The sequence below is a fragment of the Peromyscus californicus genome, unplaced genomic scaffold, assembly GCF_007827085.1.
Source record: "Peromyscus californicus insignis strain IS unplaced genomic scaffold, ASM782708v3 Scaffold_24__1_contigs__length_46423439, whole genome shotgun sequence".
In the NCBI taxonomy this organism is placed as follows: domain Eukaryota; kingdom Metazoa; phylum Chordata; class Mammalia; order Rodentia; family Cricetidae; genus Peromyscus; species Peromyscus californicus.
Window position 1 is genome coordinate 24,372,134 of NW_026294535.1, and position 21,542 is coordinate 24,393,675.

A 21,542-nucleotide genomic window follows, 5' to 3' on the forward strand; every position below is an offset into this window, starting at 1 on the left:
TGATACTTCTATCATCAAAACATAATAAGAATCTATCCATTTTGTCCCAATAAACATTTGTATCCACTCTCATGATTCTGTTTATAATTTTTGGAGAGCTCCAGATAATTGTGTTTCTCCCCTGCCTCCAAATTTCATGCAACCCTTTATTCACAGCTGCTGCAATGTTCATGGAATAACGCTCCTCTGCTCAGATTCCACCCCCTCCTTTGTTCCTTTTCCTATTCATAATAAAAAGCCAGATAGTTTTAAAATGCATTAAGGGCCTTTCAGAACAGCCAGCTGCCTTTTCCCTTCACTCAGTGGTAATCTTACTTTAATCCATACCCCACCTATGTTTTGCCTTGACGTCTCTAGCCCACCAACCCTGGGGTTCTGTCCTGTCTCACCAAGTATAGTTCTAGCTGCAATGTTCTTTCTAATATGTTCTCATGTTTTATTCAGGACTTCACTCAAATGCCTTGTTATGTGGGGCATACATGAGCTACAAAGATGGTGTCGAGGGGAAATATCATCTTTTCATAATTCTTCTGTTTTCTTCTTAACAATATAATTTAGTTCTGCATTTTATTCATCAGTTGTCTGTTTCTACTAAAGTACATTAAGTAAAAGGCAGCTCATTCCTTGTACACCAGGTGTGCAAAAGAGAAACTCAATGAGTACTTTTCTGAAAATGAGGAAAGTACGTAATTAAAAAAAATATTTAAAGCCAAATTTTTATTTGGATATCTGTAGGTTTTGAAGTGATGCTAGAAGAAGATATTGAACCTAATAAACAATTTACAAAACTGTCAAAGGAGCTTAGGGTAAATAGGATCGAGATCCTGAAAAAATATAAAGAACATGTAATAGAAATATCACAGATCCCACAATATCATTCTGTTAGCTGCTTTTCAATTGCTGTGAAGATACATCCTGTCCAAGATAACTAATAAAAGATGGAGTCTGTTAGGGCTTACAATTCCAGAGGGTGAGCCTGTGATTGTCATGGCAGATGGCATGAAAGCAAGCACAGACATGGCATTGGGGCAGCAGTTGAGAGTTTAAATCTGATCCACAAACAAGAAAAGGACCAACAATTAACTGGAGTACTGTGGGCTTTTGATACCACAGAGCCCACGCCCCAATGACATACATCTTCCAAAAAGCCACCTCTCCCAATCCTTCCTCAACAGTTCCACAAACTGGAAACAAAGTATTCAAATTGATGAGCCTCTAGGGATCATTGTCATTAAAACCAGCCATAGTATGGAAAGAAAAAGAATATGAATCAAATAAAATGTAAGAGTTGAATACTGAGAGAGAAGCTATAAACACTAAGGGCTCATTAACAAGCATAACAGAATCAGTTATTAAATTGTTATGAAGTAAGTTCATGAGCACTTAGCTAAGAGCTGTGAGACAACTCCAATCTTCATAAACTTACCCACTGCAGTATTTAATACCAGTCAGAAAAAGTTATAGGTAGACAAACAAAAGCAGGCCTGTAGTTAGGTTATTGACAGCCAGCCAATCTTTCATGTTGAGCCTTGCCCCGCTTGCAGGGCTTCAACGGGTTCTCGACCACCCTAAGGACGGAATGATAGAGACAGGAGATACAAGGAAATACACCAAGTCTAGATTCTGATCAAGGTGCAACTTTATTTTTCTCCAAGAGGGTTTATATAGTTCCTGCAGGGTGGGGGGAGCAAGAAGCTGTTATCTGCATAAGGTGGGGCAAGCTAACAGGATGTTTGTATAGGATGTTTACAGGGTCTGCCTCCATGTCCTGTTGCTAGGCAACCTGACTGTAAGATGATCTAGTTCCCTGTCTTATTGGGGGTCTGTATTTTTCCACTAACTAGAGATTCTATCCTTGTCCCTGACAGAGCCTTATAATCATAAGTATATTTTATTTATTCATTTATTCACATCTCAAGAAAATTTAAAAGTTGGGACTCTTGGCTTCCTTTTATAATGGAATTCTCCTTCTTTAAATCCTTGTTCTTTACTGGTGTGCCCTTCAACCTTGATGGAAAAAAATGGAAATTCTGACTTTATAAGTCAGGATTCTTTAGAAGAAAAGAACTGATGAAGTGAACACACACACACACACACACACACACACACACACACACACGGAAAGGGGAGCTATTAGAGTGATTTACAGGCTGTGATCAAACTGATCCAACAGTGACTACCTGTCAATGGAAGGTCCAAGAATCCTGTCAGTCTACATGGCTCAAAGTCTCAGTTTGTCTTCAGTGCACACCGAGACCCTGAAGTAGGCTCTAAAGCCAGTGAAGGTACAGACTTGCCTTGGAGAGTGAGAGAAAGCCTGTAAAGAACAAGCTTCCCTCTTAAATGTCCTTTATATAGGCTTCTATGAGAAGAGGTGGCCCAGATTAAAAAGGGATCTTCCAAACTCAAAAGATCTGGTTTAAAAGTAGGTCTTCTCACTTCAAATGAATGAATTAAAAAACAACAACAGCCAAAGATTACTTCTTCACAGGGGAACCCAGCCTCTTGGGTTTTCGTTAATTCCAGATGTAGTCACGTTGACAACCAAAAGGGTAGTCATCACATTCACTTCCTGCATAAAGATGATTTATTTAACTTAAAACTAGATGTGATTTGTCTTTTGTATTTGAGTGACATATCTATATTCATGATTTTAATAATCTCACAAATTTGCAAATATTTAGGATTGATAAATACCAGGGAATAGAGGTGGTTTTGTTGACTTCTGTTATTGCCATATTCATTATGAAAGGTGAACACAAGTATATTTTCTATTTATATCCAGTCTTCTTTAATAAAATGTAATCATTTTCCCTTTTAAATATCTACTTATTTTTCACAACTGAATGCTGATACACTGGCTGTGACCATCATCTGAGTAACTGCTTTTTGATTTTTAGGAAAGATTAGCAGAAGAAATTGAGAAGTTAAGATCTGAACTTGACCAAATGAAAATGAGAACTGGCTCTCTAATTGAACCCACTATATCGAGGTAACATTAAGTTAAATGTTTATTTGTAGTTCAGCAAACATCAATGTTAATTTTCTTATATTTTTCTTCATTCCCAAGTAAAATAAGGGTCTCATATTTCTCAGTAGACATTGTCATATTTTTAATCTACAAAATTTGTTTCTGAATTTAGAGATAATTTTCTAATTTGCAAATCATCTTTGAATATGTGCAATCAAAATATGACTGAAAATCTTTTGTGTTCTATGTACATGTATATAGTTATAAATGCACAAACAATTCTTTTTTTCTTTTCTTTTTTATTAAGAAATTTTCTATTCATTTTACATATCAACCACAGATCCCCCTCCCCTCCCTCCTCCCACCCCCCAGCCTTTCTTCCCATCCCAACCCCTGTTCCCACCTCCTCCAAGGCAAGGCCTCCTGTGGCATGTCAGGAGAGCCTGATACACTCCGTTGAGGGAGGCCCAAAACTCTCCCCCTGGACAAAGGCTGTGTAAGATGTCCCTCCATAGGCAGTGGGCTCCATCCCAAAAGCCCACTTACACCCTAGGGATGGATCCTGATCCCAATGCCAGTGGGCCCCTTAAGCAGATCTTAAATTAAAAATAGAACATACATATAGAGATTGTACCGTATTTCAAGAGGAGATAATAAATTTTTCTTTTTGTTTTCATTAAATTGCTTTTTCCCTTTTATTGAAAATGTATCTCTTCTCACATAATATATCCTGATTATGGTATGGTCTCCCTCCCTCTACTCCTCTTAATTCCTCTCCTTTCCCATCTGGATCCACCTCCTTTCTGTCTCTACTTAGAAAATAAAAAGACTCTAAGAGATGAAAATATATAATATTATAAATTTAATATAATAAGATAAAACAAAAACTAACACATTAGAAGAGGGCAAAGAAACAAACAAAAGGAAAGAAGCTCAAGAAAAAGCATGAGAAATATATAGAGATGCATAGAATCATAATATAATATAATATAATACATTATAATATAATATATATATATTATCCTAAGGATCCGTGCAGGTCCTATACATGCTACTTCAGTCTCTCTAAGTACATACATGTATGTATCAATCCTATTGATGTTAGAGGGCCTTGTTTCTTTGGTGTCCTCAGTCTTCTCTGGATCTTCAACTCTTTCTACCTCCTCTTTCATTGAGTTCCCTGAGCCCTTAGGGGAGGGACTTGATAGATGCATCCCATTTAGGGCTGAGTATTCCAAGATTTCTCATTCTCTGCATATTGTTTGGCTGTGAGTCTCCATATTTATCCCCATCTGCGGCAGGAGGGAGCTTTTCTGATGATGGCTGAGCAAGGAACTAGTCTATGACTATAGCATAATGTCCTTGGAGTCATTTAATTGCTACTTCTTTTGGTAGAACAGTAGTGTTTGGTTTTGCCCTAGGTCAATGGGCTATTCAGTGTCTGGTTCTTGATCACCCAAGTGGCATCAGGTATGGTCTCATCTCATGCTCTGGGCCTTGAGTCAAATCAGATGTTGGTTATTCCCACAAGTTTTGTTCTACCATTGCACTAGCATATCTTGTAGGCAGATCACCACTGTAGATCAAAGGTTTTGTAGCTAGGATGGTAGTTAAATTTTTCCTTTGATAGTGTGCAGAGTAACTTCTTATGCCAAAAATACTAGAAGCTGTAGGTGAAGGCTCAGTGTAGGCACCAGTTCAACTCTTCCATGTTTAATGAGTTGTATAGATATTGTCTTCAGCGTTAGGGATTTGCTGTCAGTTTCTGGAGAGCAACCTAGCTACAGTCTTGGCAACTGCCTGGGTTGTTTGTAGTTCCCATGAACCCTTTGGCCAACAATTCAATTAGAGGTAACCCAATCCCAGTACTGGAAGCTTCATTTGGTGACAAGAGATGTCCAGTTGGGGCTCTGTCTTCCCCATTATTTGGCAATTTCCTTCATATATATATATATATATATATATATATATATATATATATATATATATATATATATATATATATACACACACACACACACACACACACACGTGTGTGTGTGTGTGTGTGTGTGTGTGTGTGTGTGTGTGTGTGTGTGTGTATGTGAATGTATGCTGTGGTTGATATGTTGTGCACCTGAATAAACTTACCTGAGGGTCAGAGAACAGAAAAGCCACTATATTAAACATAGAGGTTAGACAGTGGTAGCACACGCCTTTAATTCTAGCATTCTGGAGGCAGAGATCCATCAGAATTTCTATGAGTTCAAGGCCACACTGGAAAGAGCCAGACGTGGTGACACGCACCTTTAATCCCAGCACTTGAGATCTCATGTCTTTCTTGGGAAAGACACATGCCTTTAATCCTAGGAAGTGACGGCAGGAAGCAGAAAGGTATATTAGGGCATGAAGACCAGGAACAAGAGGCTTTTAAGCTTTTAGGCTTTTAGCAGCAGTTTCAGCTGAAATCCATTTGGATGAGGACTCAGAAGCTTTCAGTTTGAGGAAACAGGATCAGCTGAGAAGTTGGTGAGGTGAGGCTGTGGCTTGTTCTGCTTCTCTGACCTTTCAGAATTCACCCCAATACCTTGCTTCCAGGTTTGTTTTTATTAATAAGACCATTTAAGATGCATGCTACAGTATGCATATATACACATATACCTATATACAGATATGAGAATATATGTGTTTATATGCATATATGTGGAGACAAATTTCTAAATGGTATTATTAAACAAAAAATATGGAGCCAAATATAGGGATGAAAGCCTTAGAGAACAGGGAAACAGGAAAAGCCACCAGCCAACCTTACCTCATCAACTCTGCAGCTTCCAAATGCAAGTTACCTCCTGTGTACCCATGCCTTTATATGCCTTGCTTTTCTGCCCTCTCATTGGCTCTTAGCCCAGCTACCTCACTTCCTTGTCACTGCCTGTCTATACAGACCTCCAGGTCTCTACAGTTGGTACTGGGATTAAAGGCGTGTGTCACCATGCTTGGCTCTGTTCCCTAGTATGGCCTTGAACACACAGCAACCTTGCCTGTTAAGTGATCGGATTAAGGGCGTGTGCTGCCTGACTTTGTTTACTTAAAATGGCTGGCCTTTGTGCCTTGATCTCCAGGCAAGCTTTATTTATCAAAGCACAAATAAAATATCACCACATTTCAGCACAAATAAACTAATACCACATATATGTATATGAAGATTCTACTATATTAGGTCTCTATACTACTACCCATCAAGTGGTTCTTAATTACAGCTGTCTCTTACCATATTCCCTCCCTCATCACATCTTCCCTACCCTCCTCTCTTGATCCAGTACCATCTTCCATCCATTCATAACTAACTATTCTATTTCCCTTTCCTATGGAAATGTATCTGTCCCCCCTTAGTCTCTTACTCTATACCTCTCCTCTGTGGCTTTATGGACTGCAGCTTGGTTATTATTGCTTAAGAACCAATATTTACATTTAAGTGAATACATACCATGTTTGACTTTCTAGGCCTGGTTTACCTCACTCAGGATGATTTTTTTTTCTAGTTCCATCCATTTATCTGAGAGCTTCATGATTTTAGATTATTTTAACTGCTTGTTAGTATTCCATTGTGTAAATATACCACAATCTTTTGATCCATTCTCCTGTTAATGGGTATTTAGGTTATTTCCAATTTCTGACTATTATGAGTAGAGTAGCAATGAATATTATTGAGCAAGTGTATGTCCAAGAGTGGTATTTCAAGATCCTGATGTAGATTAATTTCCAGCTTTCTGAGGAATCATGACACTGATTTCCATACTGTCTGTACAAGTTTATCCTCTCTCCAGCAATGTATGAGTCTTCCTCCTCTTACTCCCTCTTCACTAGCATGAATTTTTGATTAATCTTAGCCATAGTGAAGGGCGAAAGATGAAACCTCAAGGTAGTTTTGATTTGCATTTCCCTGATGACTAAGGACTTCGAACATTTCAAGTATTTCTTAATCATTTGACTTCCTTTTTTTGAGAATTCTCTGTTTAGATACTTCATTTTAATTGGGCTGTTTTCTTGATTTCTGCTTTTTTGTTGTTGTTGTTCTTTATATGTTTGGGATATTATCCCTCTATCAGATCTGTAGCTGGCTAAAAATCTTTTCCTACTTTGTAACCTGTCTCTGTCTGAATGACGGTGTCCTTTGCTATGCACAAGTTTCTCCGTTTCACGAGGTCCCAATGATTAATTGTTGATCTTAGTAACAGTGCTAATATTGTTCTATTATTTCTTGTGTCAGTGAGTTCAAGGCTATCACTTTCTCATCTATCAAGTTTAGGGCATCTGGTTTAATGTTGAGGTCTTTGATCCATTTGGAGTTGAGTTTTGTGCAAGGTGGTAAGTATGGATCTATTTGGATTCATCCATAGGCATCGAACCAGTTTGACTAACACCTTTTGTTTTTAGATGGTTTCTTTTTTTCCACTGTTTATTTCTGGCTTCTTTATCAAAAATCATGTGTCCATAGGTGCATAAATTTATGTCTGGGCCTTCAGTTTGATTCCACTGATTGAAGTGTCTGTTTTTTTCTTAATGTATCCAAAGCAGAAATGTGACAGATCCTTATAGTGACTGAAGAAATATTTTCTTGTTTTAGTCAATTAAAAATTAATATGGGAACTGGAGTTACATATGAAGAAAGAAGCATTCAGTGGAGTTTAGCCATGCTCACCTCTTCTATCATACCATAATTAAAGAAAGAAGACACAAGATTATCAGTTAGTAGATAGATGTATATATATGATGATAGATAGCTCCATTTGACAATAATATATATATAATTTGGTTTTTCTCTGTTTACTAAGACAAAATGAAATTTATTCAGCTATATATTTTTTAGGAAGCACATAATGATAACATTTGAAACTTTTGTCAATAAATGCTTTACAGAACTCCACTTTTTTTTTGAGAATAGTATCTCCACAAGAGCAAAAAAATATGCCTGCTTTGCTAATAAGTGTGTCCATGGTAAAATGAATGATTATCTAGAAATTCATGTTTCACATGACCAGATAAAATCTAAACTAAAAAGTTCCTATTGGGTAGGTTAGAAAGATAGCTCAGCATTTTAAGATAATTTTTTGATCCTGCAGAGATGAAGATTCAATTCCTGGAAACCAAGTGGTTGCTTAAAACTATCTGTTATTCCAGCTCCAGAAGATCAGACTCCCTCTTCTGACTTCCATTGGTACCAAGCTTGTACATAGGGCACATAAATATATATATATATATATATATATATATATATATATATATATATAGGAGAGGAACTCATACATATTCAATAAAATAAATATTAAAAATTTCCCTAAAGATGCTTTTACTCTTTACAGAAGAACTATTAATTAACACAATATCCAATGGTTGAGGGTGTATAAATTCAGTTTAGTATGTGAAATACAGTTCTGTGGCCACAGAGATACCCCCAAAATCATGTACATCACTAAATTAGTGATATGTTCTCACAAAAGTGAGAGAGATAATGGCAATGATGGTGGTGGCAATGATGGGGATGACAATGATGATGATGATGATGATGATGATGATGATGATGATGATGATAAAGACATAGAAATATCTCATATATCATAGGAGTCAATGCATACAGGAATCAATGCCTAAGCAGCACATCAATTGCATTCTACTATGTCCAAAACCATGTCCATATCTTTTTTGTATTCAGTCTCAGAAATGGTGTTATAAAAATATACAAAGCTCCAATAATATAGTGATGCTTCCTGACAGAATGACACCATGGCTTTCATACACAGAAAAGGTTGCTGGGTTCATAAAAACCAGTTACTCATGAGGAAGGAGGTGGAGTTAAAACCACATATGTGAGGCTCTGCATTCCTAGACTTCAGGTGGACATGTTTGCTGTTTCGTATGGGAAATCATTTTTCCTATTCAGATTCTCACAATATATTTTCAAATAAATATGTATAATTAATATATCCAAGTTGTCACACCAGTTTTGCAAATGAATTATTTTAGAAGGAGGTCTTTATTGCACACATCATATCACAAGTAATTTTCATAAAATTTAGTGATACAGTTACATTGATGATCCTCACAAGTCCTTGCTTAAAGAAGTAAAAGACAATTTTTAGTTAAATGTATTCATTTATTTTGTAGCTGGACCACAGTTTCCACTCCCATCTCTCCTCCTATTCCCTCCCCCCACCTCCTCTCTGCCCTGCCTCAGAATCCATTCCTCTATTCAGAAAGGGGCAGGCCTCCCATGGGAGTCAACAAAGTGTGGCATATCAAGTTGAGGTAGGACTAAGCTCCTCACCTTGTATTAAGGCTTGGTAAGGCAACCCAGTATAAGGAATAGGTTCCAAAAGGCCTGCCACAGAGTCAGGGACAGGTCCTGCTCCTACTGCTAGGAGTCCCACAAGTATACCAAGCTATACAACTGTCTCACATATGTAGACATTTGAAGGCAAATTAATGGAATTAGAAAAAAAAAAATCATCCTGAGTGAGATAACCCAGACCCAGAAAGACAAATACTGTATGTGCTCACGCATAAGTCGATATTAGCTGTAAAGTAAAGGATAACCATGCTACAGTCTACAGTCTTAGAGAGGCTAGGTAACAAGGAGGGCCCAAAGAGGGACACGAGGATTTCCCTAGGAAGGGGAGATAGAAGAGATCCCCTGGGTAAACTAGGAGTGGGTGGGCAGGTGGGAATGAGAACATGAGGGATCAGGTTGGGGATGTGATGGGGGAGAATAATGAAAGAGATGTCTTGATGGGGGTGCATTTTGGGGTCCGGTGGAAATCTGGTGCAAGGGAAACTCCCATGAGTTTGCAAGGATGTCCCGCGTCAAGATTCCTTATCAGTAGTGGATAGATACCCTGAACTGGCCTTCTCCTGTAATCAGATTGATGAAAGGCATTTTTAAAACTTACTTAGACTTTCTAAAACTCTCTAATATGTATGCAGAAAATGATTTGAAAATTTAATTGGAGTGAAAATATAGCTGCTCTTTTCTTTTGCTAGAGAACAAGCTAAAATAAAAAATGACAGAAAGTAGAGAGGCAAGCAGTCATTTTACGTGAAATTTGCGTAGCATCCCTTCTAGATGGGTGCAGGCTCAAATGTTTTCTTTACAGATCTGTTAACCATGTTTTATTTGCCAGATAGGGATGTACTAGGGCTCCAGTGGTGATGAAAACAAGTGATGCTGAAAGGAAACAGAAAATGGTACCTTGTAGACTGTTGCAAAGATGAAATGCCAAAAAACTAGAATAGCATGTGGCAATTGGATATTTAAGTTGAAACTCCAAGAATGCTAGATGTATAAACGTGTTAAGAGACCATTTCGGCAGAAACAATAGGATGTCCAAAGGCTCAGAAATGAAATAAAGTTTAAATTATTGAAGGAATTGAATGCCAGTCAGTTAAACTGAATGGAGAAGGATATGAAGGAGTAAGTTGCTAATGTGAATCTGTAAACTAGGAAGTCCCAAATTGTAGAGGCCTGAAAGAGACACCAAGGTCTTTTAAGCTGAATACTGATATGCAAGGTTTGCTGTGTCCCATAATTTTTAAAATAATGTAGAATTCAGAGAAAACAAAACAAAACAAGAATGCCATTTTCTAGAATGACAAGTTTTAATGTTAGACACCCCACTGTGATGCCCAAAGAAGCAGTGACCTGAGCAGTCATAGGTGAAACAGACCTAGGTTATTTTGATGCAGGTTGTTTGGGAACTATACTTCCATCCTTTCACTCATTAATCCGCTGAAATTAATAAAGTATTCACAGTGTAGCAGGCACACCTTTCTGGATACACAATAGTGATTAAATATTTAATCTTTTTGCTAATAAAATGAAATGTTTGTCCAACAGACCAAGTTATGCCATTTCTGAGTATGACTTGGCTAATCTACTTTTATACATGACTCGTTCACTATTAGACAAGTGGATTTTCAGCCCATGTTCATTGCTATAAAATATTAAGTAATGTCATCTGTTCAAAAATAGTTCTTGTTTTGTTTGATCTAATTAATTATCTGGTAAGACAAGGTCTTCCTCAAGTTGGGTTATCATCGCCCACTGCTACAAACAGCTGGAGTTCATCTAAACTTTATAAATCTTGACAAATAGAGAGTAAATGCTGATCTCCAATCTCGAAGTGAGTTAAGGAAGGGGGTGTCATCAATCAGCAGGAGCCCCAAGCTGAACAGAAAGCACCTACTGCTGATGGATCTGTGATTTCCTTTTATAAGGACAGCATGAAGTCACTTTTGTTATCATCATCGCTATTACAGAAATAAACTGAATTTGCTGTAAATCTATGTACAGACAATGTGCCTGACTATGTTGTGATGACAGTGTAGTTTATTACCATGTTTATTGAAAACCAGTGTGGTGATATTTTTCAATTGCAGTTTTCTACCTATTTCGTCTCTAAGCAAATTACAGCATCACGGGTGATTACTAAGATTTGTCTTCATCTCGTCACAATGATTTACACAAAACTAAAATCCTAGCTCTTTACTAAAATAAGATTATTCACTGTAAAGCAAGCATTTTACTGTTTCTCTAAATTGGACAACAGAACACTTCAGGATAGAAAATGTTAGTGAATTTCTCTATAATTCATAAAACTTAAAAGTTCTGAACTCACAAGTTCATCCATTTTTCAGTAAGCACAATGCAAAACACTTAAAAATATAGCAATAAATGGTAAATATTACGATATAGACAAATGAGGAAAAACCACACAGAATGTCTAGAATTTAAATCAGTTGACCTTGACTATTAATGTTAATATGTTTCATTATAGAACAACATGGAGAATCATAAGAAACAACATGGTTATAAATGTAGTCTAAAAAAATGAGAAAATGTACCTTACCTTCAAGAATGAAAAATCTACTGCATCATCTGACACACATACATCCAAGAACATAACAAGAATAACATACTCTTTCTTGAGATTCATCTGCTTGAGAGATTCTGCCTTATTGACAATTTAGAAGCAGGCAATGGTAAATTTAATTTGTGAGACTCGATATTTCTTCTGTTTTCCAGGACGCACCTAGACACCTCGACTGAGTTGCGATATTCAGTTGGCTCTCTTGTGGACAGCCAGTCTGATTACAGAACCACTAAAGTAATCCGGAGGCCAAGGAGAGGTCGTATGGGTGTGCGAAGAGATGAGCCAAAGGTAATTCTTTTCTTCCGATGTTATTCATTGCTGTAGCTAAATATACAATGCTATTCTAGATAGAATTTATATTAGAAGAGAATCCCAAATACCAGCATCAACTTTTGAGGTTAAAAAATGACATATTGTAAAGTTAACTAATGTAAGGCATCTAATATGTACTGGAGTTTTCCTATTTATTTATTTATTTGTCACTATTAATTGTATGCAATTTTTATAATAATTTCAGGAATTTTAAGATTTAGGAAAAGAAAAATTTAAGTGTTCCACAGTACAGAGCTAGCACACTGATTGATTCAAAATTGGAGTTAGATGTAGGTAGCTAATGAGAGATACCATGTTTTAACCACTATATTGTATTATATTATATTATATTATATTATATTATATTATATTATATTATATTATATTATATTATATTATATTATATTATATTATATTAATTATATTATATTATATTAATTATATTATATTATTATATTATATTATATTAATTATATTATATTGCCAAGCAAATGGATATTTGGTGTACTTGAATTCTTGAGTACTGACATATTTTTACCTAAAATTAGGAAAACGTTTTGTTAAAAGTTGCTATTTTAAAACACGCTTTCAAAAGTATGTACAGTCTTAAAAAGTGCCTTGGAAGACCTGTTCAAGAGAAACTGTGACTCTGTCCTTTCAATCAGTAACTTTTTATGTTTAACTTTTAAAACGTCATATGTGCATACTATGTTTACATCATGTCCACCACTGCCTCTCCCTGATTTACCTCTTCCCAATTTCCCTACTCCTTCTCAAATGTATGGCTTCTTCTTTAATTATTATTGCTACATAGGTATATATGTATATTCAAAACAGCCTTTTGAGTCCATCATTCCATATTACAAGAGACCTGGAGTATCACTTATGTTATGTCACCCTAATTACAGAACATACATTAAACATATAGACTATGTTAAGGACAGTATAAAAGAATACTTTTTTTTGAGAATTTCAGATATGAGTACTATATTTACGTAAAATTTCCTCTTCCTTCTCTTTCTTCAACTCCTTCTGCACCGCTTCCCCTTTCTCAAATTCATAACTTCTTAATTATTATTGATATACACATATACATACATATTTACAGCTATAACCCGCTGAGTTGTTTGTATGTGTTTAGGGCTGACCTCCTGGGACTGGACAAATTGCCAGAAGGTTTGTACCAAGTGAAGACTGATTCTCTCTCAGCAGCCACTATTTGCATGGAACACTCCATCCAGGGGTGGGACCTTGTGGGATCTCCCTAGCCCATGTTAAAATGTCAGCTGGTGCTGTCCCTGTGCTGGCATTCTTGAGACAAACCTATTACTGAGATTCAGTGGGGTAATAAACTTTTGAGTCAGGTTTTTGTTTAATCAATACAGCTGTATACAAAAGTGGCACAGTTCCTCTGTGCCCTAAGTATGTTTTGTTCAGACAACCATTTATACATATTCAAAATATTGTTCTTTTTTTCATTAACAGGCTCTTAATGCTTTTGGTTGATAACTGGTATCAATAGGTCACATGTAAATTAGTCTATCACAGTAGCATCCAACATTTGTGGAAAACAGAAAATACAAACGAACAAATAAAAACAAGATAGTCTCAGTTTTCAGATTCATTGTTTTAATACAAGTATCTGATTTGTTCACTTATCACTCAGGTGAAATCTCTTGGGGATCATGAATGGAACAGAACTCAGCAAATTGGAGTCCTAGGCAGCCACCCGTTTGAGAGTGACACTGAAATATCCGATATTGATGATGATGACAGAGAAACAATTTTTAGCTCAATGGATCTTCTCTCTCCAAGTGGCCATTCTGATGCCCAGACTCTAGCTATGATGCTTCAAGAACAGTTGGATGCAATCAACAAAGAAATAAGGTATCAAGAGCTTAGATAACCTTAGTACTTAAAACACGTTTCTAAACCTGTGAGGCTTGGCATCTCCTGGTGCCTTGTTAGGCCTGCAGAATATCAGTCTCCCTCATGACTGCTGTTGGAGAATGTGCCTTATTACAAGATGCACTCTCTTCAAAGAATATACGGAAACATACAGACTAATGATGTTAAGGATGATGTGAAAGAATAATTTTTATGTTTTGGAGAATTTTATATATTAGTACTATATTTATATCATTTCCTCTCTTCCCTTCTTTCCTTCAGCTCTTCCTCTGTCACTTCCACCCCTTCTCAATTTCATAGGTTATTTATTAATTTTGATATATGAATATATATAGAGAGACAGATTTATAACTATAGCCTGATGAGTTCATTTATTTTTGCTCATTTAAATACGTGTGTATGTATGAATGTATATGTGTATGCATACGTGTGTGTGTATGCATATGTGTGTGTGTATGTGTGTGTGTATGTGTGTGTGTATGTGTGTGTAAAGATGACTAGTCAGAATTTGATAATTTATTGGAAAACTAGTCCCTGAAGAAGACTGAATCACTTTCTCTCAGCAAATATTAGTTTCCTGTAGCTCTTCATCTAGGATTGGGATCTTGTGATATTTCTCCTTTACCCTTTGGTGACTCAATTGGTATTGCCATTTTTTTGGATCTTATTTAAGGAACCATATCTTTGAGGTCTCATTGGTGCAACTTCACTGTCATTTACAGAAGAAACTATCTACCCGACATCCTTGTTCTCTGGCTCTTAGGATATTCCCTCCTCTCATCCATGATGCTTCCTGAGCCTTAGATGAAAGGTTGTATTGTACATAAGTCATTTGGGTCGTGAAACCCATAGCAAGTTTTTCTCTGCATTTGGAGTAGTTGCGGCTCTCTGTAATGTCCCCCATTAAACAACACTGATGAGGGGAAAGAGCTATACTTAGCTGTGTGTCTAAGGATAGTGCTAGAGTGCAGTTAGACATTACACTGTTTTAGGAAAGTAGATAGCAGGCTGTCTTCTAGGGTTGAGGTTTTCACTAGCTATTGGTTTGGGGAACAGGTTTACAATACCAGACATAAATTCCCTCCTATTGAGAGACTCTTAAAGTTCAAATAGACGGCTGTTACACCTCTTGAGATATCTTGTCTTTCTAATCGTTGTTGTTTATAGGTGTTCCAGCTGGATAGAACTATTGACTGATTTCTCCCTTGGCAGTTTGAGTAGCTCCTTCTGGTACTGTGGGAGCTACCAGGGAAGAGTCTTCAAGATCAGTTCCAGCTCAGTTCATTCAAGTGCTCTGTCCAAATTGTCTGGCTATTTTAGAAATCAGACATAAGCTTCAAGTTTGGAAAGGCAGTCAAGGACATTGGCAAAAGCCTACATTGTTTTGAGTTTCTGTTGGCTCCTGGCCAACAACTCAAAAGAAGGATTTCCCATGACTTTTGGAGGGATCACTGTTATTCTGAGTGGCCTAACTTCTTTTAAATTACACACACACCACACACACACACACACACACACACACACACACACACACACACACACACACATGTTTAAGCAAACATAAAATAAAGTGACTCCCCATGGATTTCAGAACGTCCTAGGTGCTATTATTCCAACTTCCTTCCTCTCTGTGAGTTGCTCTCCCTCCCCTCTTCCCAGGTAACTCTCCCCCACAATTCTCATTTTCTTCAGTGTCCCTTTTCATTTTTCTGGTATCTGTGGCTGCTCCAGGTTATATACTCACATCTAAAAGTTTGGAATTAAGATCCACAAATTAGAAAGTGCATGCATTACTTATCTTTCAGGGTCTGGGTTATTTCACCCAGTGTAATGTGTTCTCGTTTCAACCATTTACCTGAAATTTTCATGTTTTCATTATTCTTTGTGGCTTAGAAAATATCTGTGCAGTAAGTCAAAGGTTGCTTATTTAATGGTTTAGATCATTCACATTTCTAATGTATATTTAGATACCTGTATTCTGGATGGTTTCATCACCTTTGTGGGCTACTATTTCTTCAAACTATAAAGATATTAACAATGGTACCTACCACAAAAGGCAATGAAATGTACAGAATCCTAATACTAGAGGAAAATATACTAATTTCTTGTAATTTTATTGATGTTTAATGCCATTTTAAAAGCATCATTTCTTTTCATTTAATGTCAATGTAGCATGTATTAGTTGGCCTGGGCTACTATATATAAAATGGCACCAACTGAGTAAGTAAATACAAAATTTTATTTCGTCATGGTCTGGAAGAACATGAAATTCAAGGGTAAGGTTCTGGCTGGGTTTAGTGTCTAGTGACGGCTCTCTTCCCAGCTTGTGGGAAAGGCTAAGTGGCAGGGAGGTAGAGAGATAAGTGAGACAAAAGAAAGAGAGCAGAAGAGTAATTAACTCTTTCAAATTCAGGTCTCACCCTTATGACTTCCTAAAGTTTTCATCTGCAAAAATCCAGGCTTCTTTGGGATCTCAATACTATTGGTAGAGAGATCTGTCCGTTGCAGAGCGTATACTAACAGCAGTATATTTGTACTTCCCTGGCAGAACTAGAGATTTGAAAATTAATTATTTCTTTAAATAATGGTATAATCTAATGCAGATACTTCTATTCTTAGTAACAAATATTAAATTCTATCAGTAACTAACACATGAAAAGACAGATTGCTTTTATACTTGAAAATGATCTGCTTGCTGGATTCAGCGGGGCCTGAGACTTGTCTTGCAATTTGTTTCAAAGTGAAACCCAGTTTGACATACATTTCTTTTGAAAATTAATTAGGGCTCAGTGGTATGATCATCTACTGTTCTCCCAGTGGCCCAGGGTTTGATTCCCAGCACCCACATTATGGTTCACAGCTAACTGAAACTACAGTTCCAGGGAATCTGATACCCTCTTCTGGCCTCCACTGGCACCAAACATGGACATCCTGCATAGATGTAGTCACACACATAAAATAAAAATAAATTTTAAAGAAATAATTAATATTCCTTCTATCTAAAGGTTAAACATCCACAAATTTGTATCTCAGTTCATAAACAATTGGACTAATCAATGACTTAATTTTTTAATTTTACTCCAATATATTTCAAATTGGACCTAGGTTTTATGTGGATTTCTTTGGAAAATTAATTACTATTACTTACATCTGTAAGTCAAAATTTTCACACACACACACACACACACACACACACACACACACACACATATATATTTTTATATATATAAGTTCTTGGCCAATCAGATTGATAATGAAAATTTCTTCCTATATTTAGGTAATACATGGAAAACTTCTAATTCATGTACATTCCTAAAATATGAAAAACTTAACATATGTGGAAGATATATTTTAATTTAATGCCATAGCTTGAATAGTCTATCTATCTTTTTATGTTCTGGATTTGTGTGTGAGAGAGCGAGAGAGAGACAGAGACAAAGACAGAGACAGAGAGAAAGACAGAGAGAGAGAGAGAAGGTTGGCTTTAACCTCATTATTATACCACATCTCTCTGTCACCTAAGAAGTGGGATTATAGGCATATACCACCATGCCTGGTTCATTGTTGTTTTGTTTGTTTGTTTGTTTGTTTAATTCAGAGACAATGAAACATATAGAAGTTGTGTTTCAATTACAAATAGTTCATAGTAGAATTGAAAATGTTTTATAATTTACACATTATATGCAGAAGAGATCATTGATGTTGATATTTTCCTTGTGCAACAAAAGATGTCAAACTTGAAATTCCAAGAATACACCACAATAATTTTAAAGAAAATAAAAACAGATGTTTCTTAATCATAGCCAGTAATTCCATGCAGTTTTTTTCAAAAGAAAACGGAAATGCTAGATTTGAAGCAAAATTTCACAGTACTTAACTAAGTAATTTATTAGGAGAAATCCACTTGCCACTAGCAATCTCATAATGGAAACAAAAATTAATTCTACCTTCTAGGTTAATTCAAGAAGAGAAGGAATCTACAGAACTGCGTGCCGAAGAAATTGAGAATAGAGTGGCTAGCGTAAGCTTGGAAGGCCTGAATTTGGCAAGGGTCCATCCTGGTACCTCCATCACTGCCTCTGTTACAGCTTCATCCTTGGCCAGTTCTTCTCCCCCTAGTGGACACTCAACGCCAAAGCTCACGCCAAGAAGCCCTGCTAGGGAAATGGACCGCATGGGAGTCATGACTCTGGTAATGATATCATATCCAGAGCAACTTGAATTGTTGTTATTCATTCTTTAGCTACAGTTTATTTCTTCTCATCTGGTTTTCTGTGTTTTTTATTGTCTCTTTACACATGTAAATAATTTGTAAATTTGTTCACCACAACAGCTGTTTGTGGTAGTTACTAGTTACCATCATTTGCCCTTAACTGTGAGGAAACTATCTCAAAGTCACTCGGAAGGCAGGGGTCTAAATACACATCAGAAATTTGAGTGACTTAAACCACTAAGTATCTTTTAACAGACGAGGAATACATCAGTAACTTTGAAAAATATAGCTAATAGCAACAATTACGTGCTGTAATAAACAGAGATAAAAAATGTATAATTTTGCAGTATATAATTTCTAGAAAAGCTGCCAAAACAGCGGCATCACTTATTCAGTGTTTCTTTTTATGTTTCGTATAAACACTTGCACATTTGCTTTTTGATTTTTTTTTTCATTTATTGTTACATTTGGATATTTAAGTCAGGAAGTGCACTAGAAAGAACTGGAAGGATTCAGGCCACATATTAAAAGTAATATATTTAAAAAAAAAAAAGCCTCTCTTCAATTTCACTGGACTGACTCCTGCATGCTGCAAGGTGTGGTCATTTGCTGCCCATCACAGCATGAGCTAAGAGAAGCACTTTCTCCGTTTAAGGGAAGAGATAACTAACGCTTTGACAGCAGAGATAAACTGCCTTTGCTAAAATGGAGCTGAGTTTTCCTAAACTTTGCTTAACTACAAAATGATATAACGCTTTGATCTTGACATTAGGTGAATAAATTGAAAACATTGCAAAAAATGAGGTAAAGTACTGTTTCTTTGATGAAGATTAAAATTATAAAATTCCAACTAAAATGGAACAATTCAGTGACAGAAACGAATTGAACTAGAAATAGATAATACACACTGTAAAATCTACCCAGCTGTAATAAAATGTAGAAAAATTAATGATACCATAGATTCACCTAAATTATATGTAGCATGTATGGCCAGAAGACCTCGAAGTCACTATGAGATTATATACTGCCCTTGACTATATGTGTTTATAAGCCCCCCATCTGAATAAAGAAGTCCAATTCAATGTCTAAATTTAACAGTCATTGTTCTTAAATAATGCACAATAAGTTAATAATTTTGAAATATTTAATTTTTACAGTTAATTTATATAAATACATGTATGATTTTATGAGTCAAATTTGCATATGTATAGAGATACATACATATTTCTCACCATAGGAAAAACAGTCATATAAGTAAATGAAATTTTACTGTATGTTCAAGGTTTTAGTTCACCATCATGAAACTTATTTTATATAGAGAGTTTAGATATTATTTCCTTTTATTTTGAAATTGGGAACTGAAACAAGACTATCTACTATACTTTTGGATGTCTCCAGGACATCACCAGCCAACAACTCAAAAGGAGGTATCCCATAACTTGCAATGGGTTTTACTTGGTAGCTTATGGCTTTAAGGAAGAGTATTATCCCATCTGTAAACTATTCATAGGAATATGTATACATATTTAGGTAACTTATGAAATTCTATGTTTTGACATAATGTCTTCGAACATCCTTGTGTTAGTTAATTCCTCCATCACTTCTTCCTCTGCTCTCTTTTCCCAACTCCCTGCTACTTCCTTTTATCTGCTTCCTATATTCTATCAACCTCATAATAATACAATATTTATGATAATTTAGGTGTGAGACTTTAGTGCATAAGACAATCCTTGAAAGAAAAACAGCTATATTAATATCCATGCCAGAAAAGTAATATATGTAATCCAGAAAGTCTTTACTACTCAATAAAAACTCTATTAACCAACCTCACTATTTTTATAAAGATCTTTAGTTAGATGTTCTTTAACCTACATACAATGTTGGAGGAAAAATATAATCTTTTTGGAAATTGTTTGAATATTATATATTCATTATTAGGATGATTAATGGTATATATTCAGTAAAGAATGGAAAGAAGAAAAATGATAGCCAAGCTATAGATACTAGCCAAACTGTAATATCATCAAATGGTAATCATTAATTAGTAATTTTTTTGTTTCTTTTATTACTGCCTGTTTCAGCCAAGTGATCTAAGGAAACATCGGAGAAAGGTACTGTAAATAACTTCTACATGTTTATTACTTGACCATCTTTTTTTTTTGCTAAAAAGCAGCTAAAATACTATTGTCAAAATTGTTTTATTAGCATATCATATAAATATTGATGCACTTATGTGTTACTGAGTTTTAACATATGATCATAAGAGCAAATATTTTAAAACCATATTGTTTCTGGTTTCTAAGCAAAGATTCCATTATGAGAATTAACTCGTATTCGTCAACCATGGCAGAGTGTGATATCATAATATCAATATTAGAACAGCGCTGGTTGTTTTCAGTATTTTTCACCATGCATTGCTTTTAATGTCGGATTTATTATTACTCAGTGATGATGAGCCAGAAGATCTTGCTACAGCTATCAATGACAATGAAACAGTTCTTTACCAGATTGAAAAGAAGAGGGGAAATTCCCTGAGAAAGCAGAGGGTAGCCAAGAGGCATGAGTAAGATGAAAACGTAGCTGCTAGGAGTCATTTTGAGGTCTCTTACAGCAAATGAAGAAAAGGCAGGTTAGGCAAGTTTAGGATTGATAGAATGAGACCAAGTGGCATGTGGTGTCTAACATATGGCCCTGGGCAAATTGAGGCAGAATATCACTACAACAGGAGAATAGACAATGATTTTCAGCAGAGTCTCCAAGTTGATGGGTTTTCATATAAGATTACTTACACGGAGTTTGCTGTCTCCACATATTAGTTAGCCTTGAAAGAAAACAGTCTCCAGATGTCAGGAGCGCAACTAGAAGCCCAGCCAGGATAGGTATTTACTACTAAAGCTGAAGACATCAGAACTCACATGGAGGAAGGAGAGAACAAAGAATAAATTCATGCAAGTTGTCATTTGACCCCGACATGCACACTGTGGTACATCCAAGACCACACACACACACACACAGAGAGAGAGAGAGAGAGAGAGAGAGAGAGAGAGAGAGAACGAATGGATGAGTGAATGAATTTATATAGAAAAAAAACCAGTTGACTGAAAACACTGACCATTTTCTTGATTATGAGACAAAATCAAGACACTTAATCTAATATGACTTTAATGTGAGAGACAATGGACTCTATTTGGAGTCACCAAGTTCCATTTTATTTGATAAATGAGAAGAGCAA

The 21,542-nt window shown here is 36.0% G+C and overlaps 1 protein-coding gene across 20 annotated transcripts in view; it reads left to right on the forward strand.

Moving 5' to 3' along the window:
- Nucleotides 1–21,542, forward strand: part of Ppfia2 (PTPRF interacting protein alpha 2) — a 461,179-nt gene that overhangs the window by 369,738 nt on the left and 69,899 nt on the right. For all 20 annotated transcript variants that reach the window (XM_052753255.1, XM_052753257.1, XM_052753256.1 and 17 more), the window contains 5 exons: nt 2,901–2,992; nt 12,030–12,165; nt 13,856–14,076; nt 18,052–18,289; nt 20,392–20,421. In XM_052753255.1, coding sequence (XP_052609215.1) covers nt 2,901–2,992; nt 12,030–12,165; nt 13,856–14,076; nt 18,052–18,289; nt 20,392–20,421 — 717 coding nt within the window. The remainder of the gene's footprint in view (nt 1–2,900; nt 2,993–12,029; nt 12,166–13,855; nt 14,077–18,051; nt 18,290–20,391; nt 20,422–21,542) is intronic.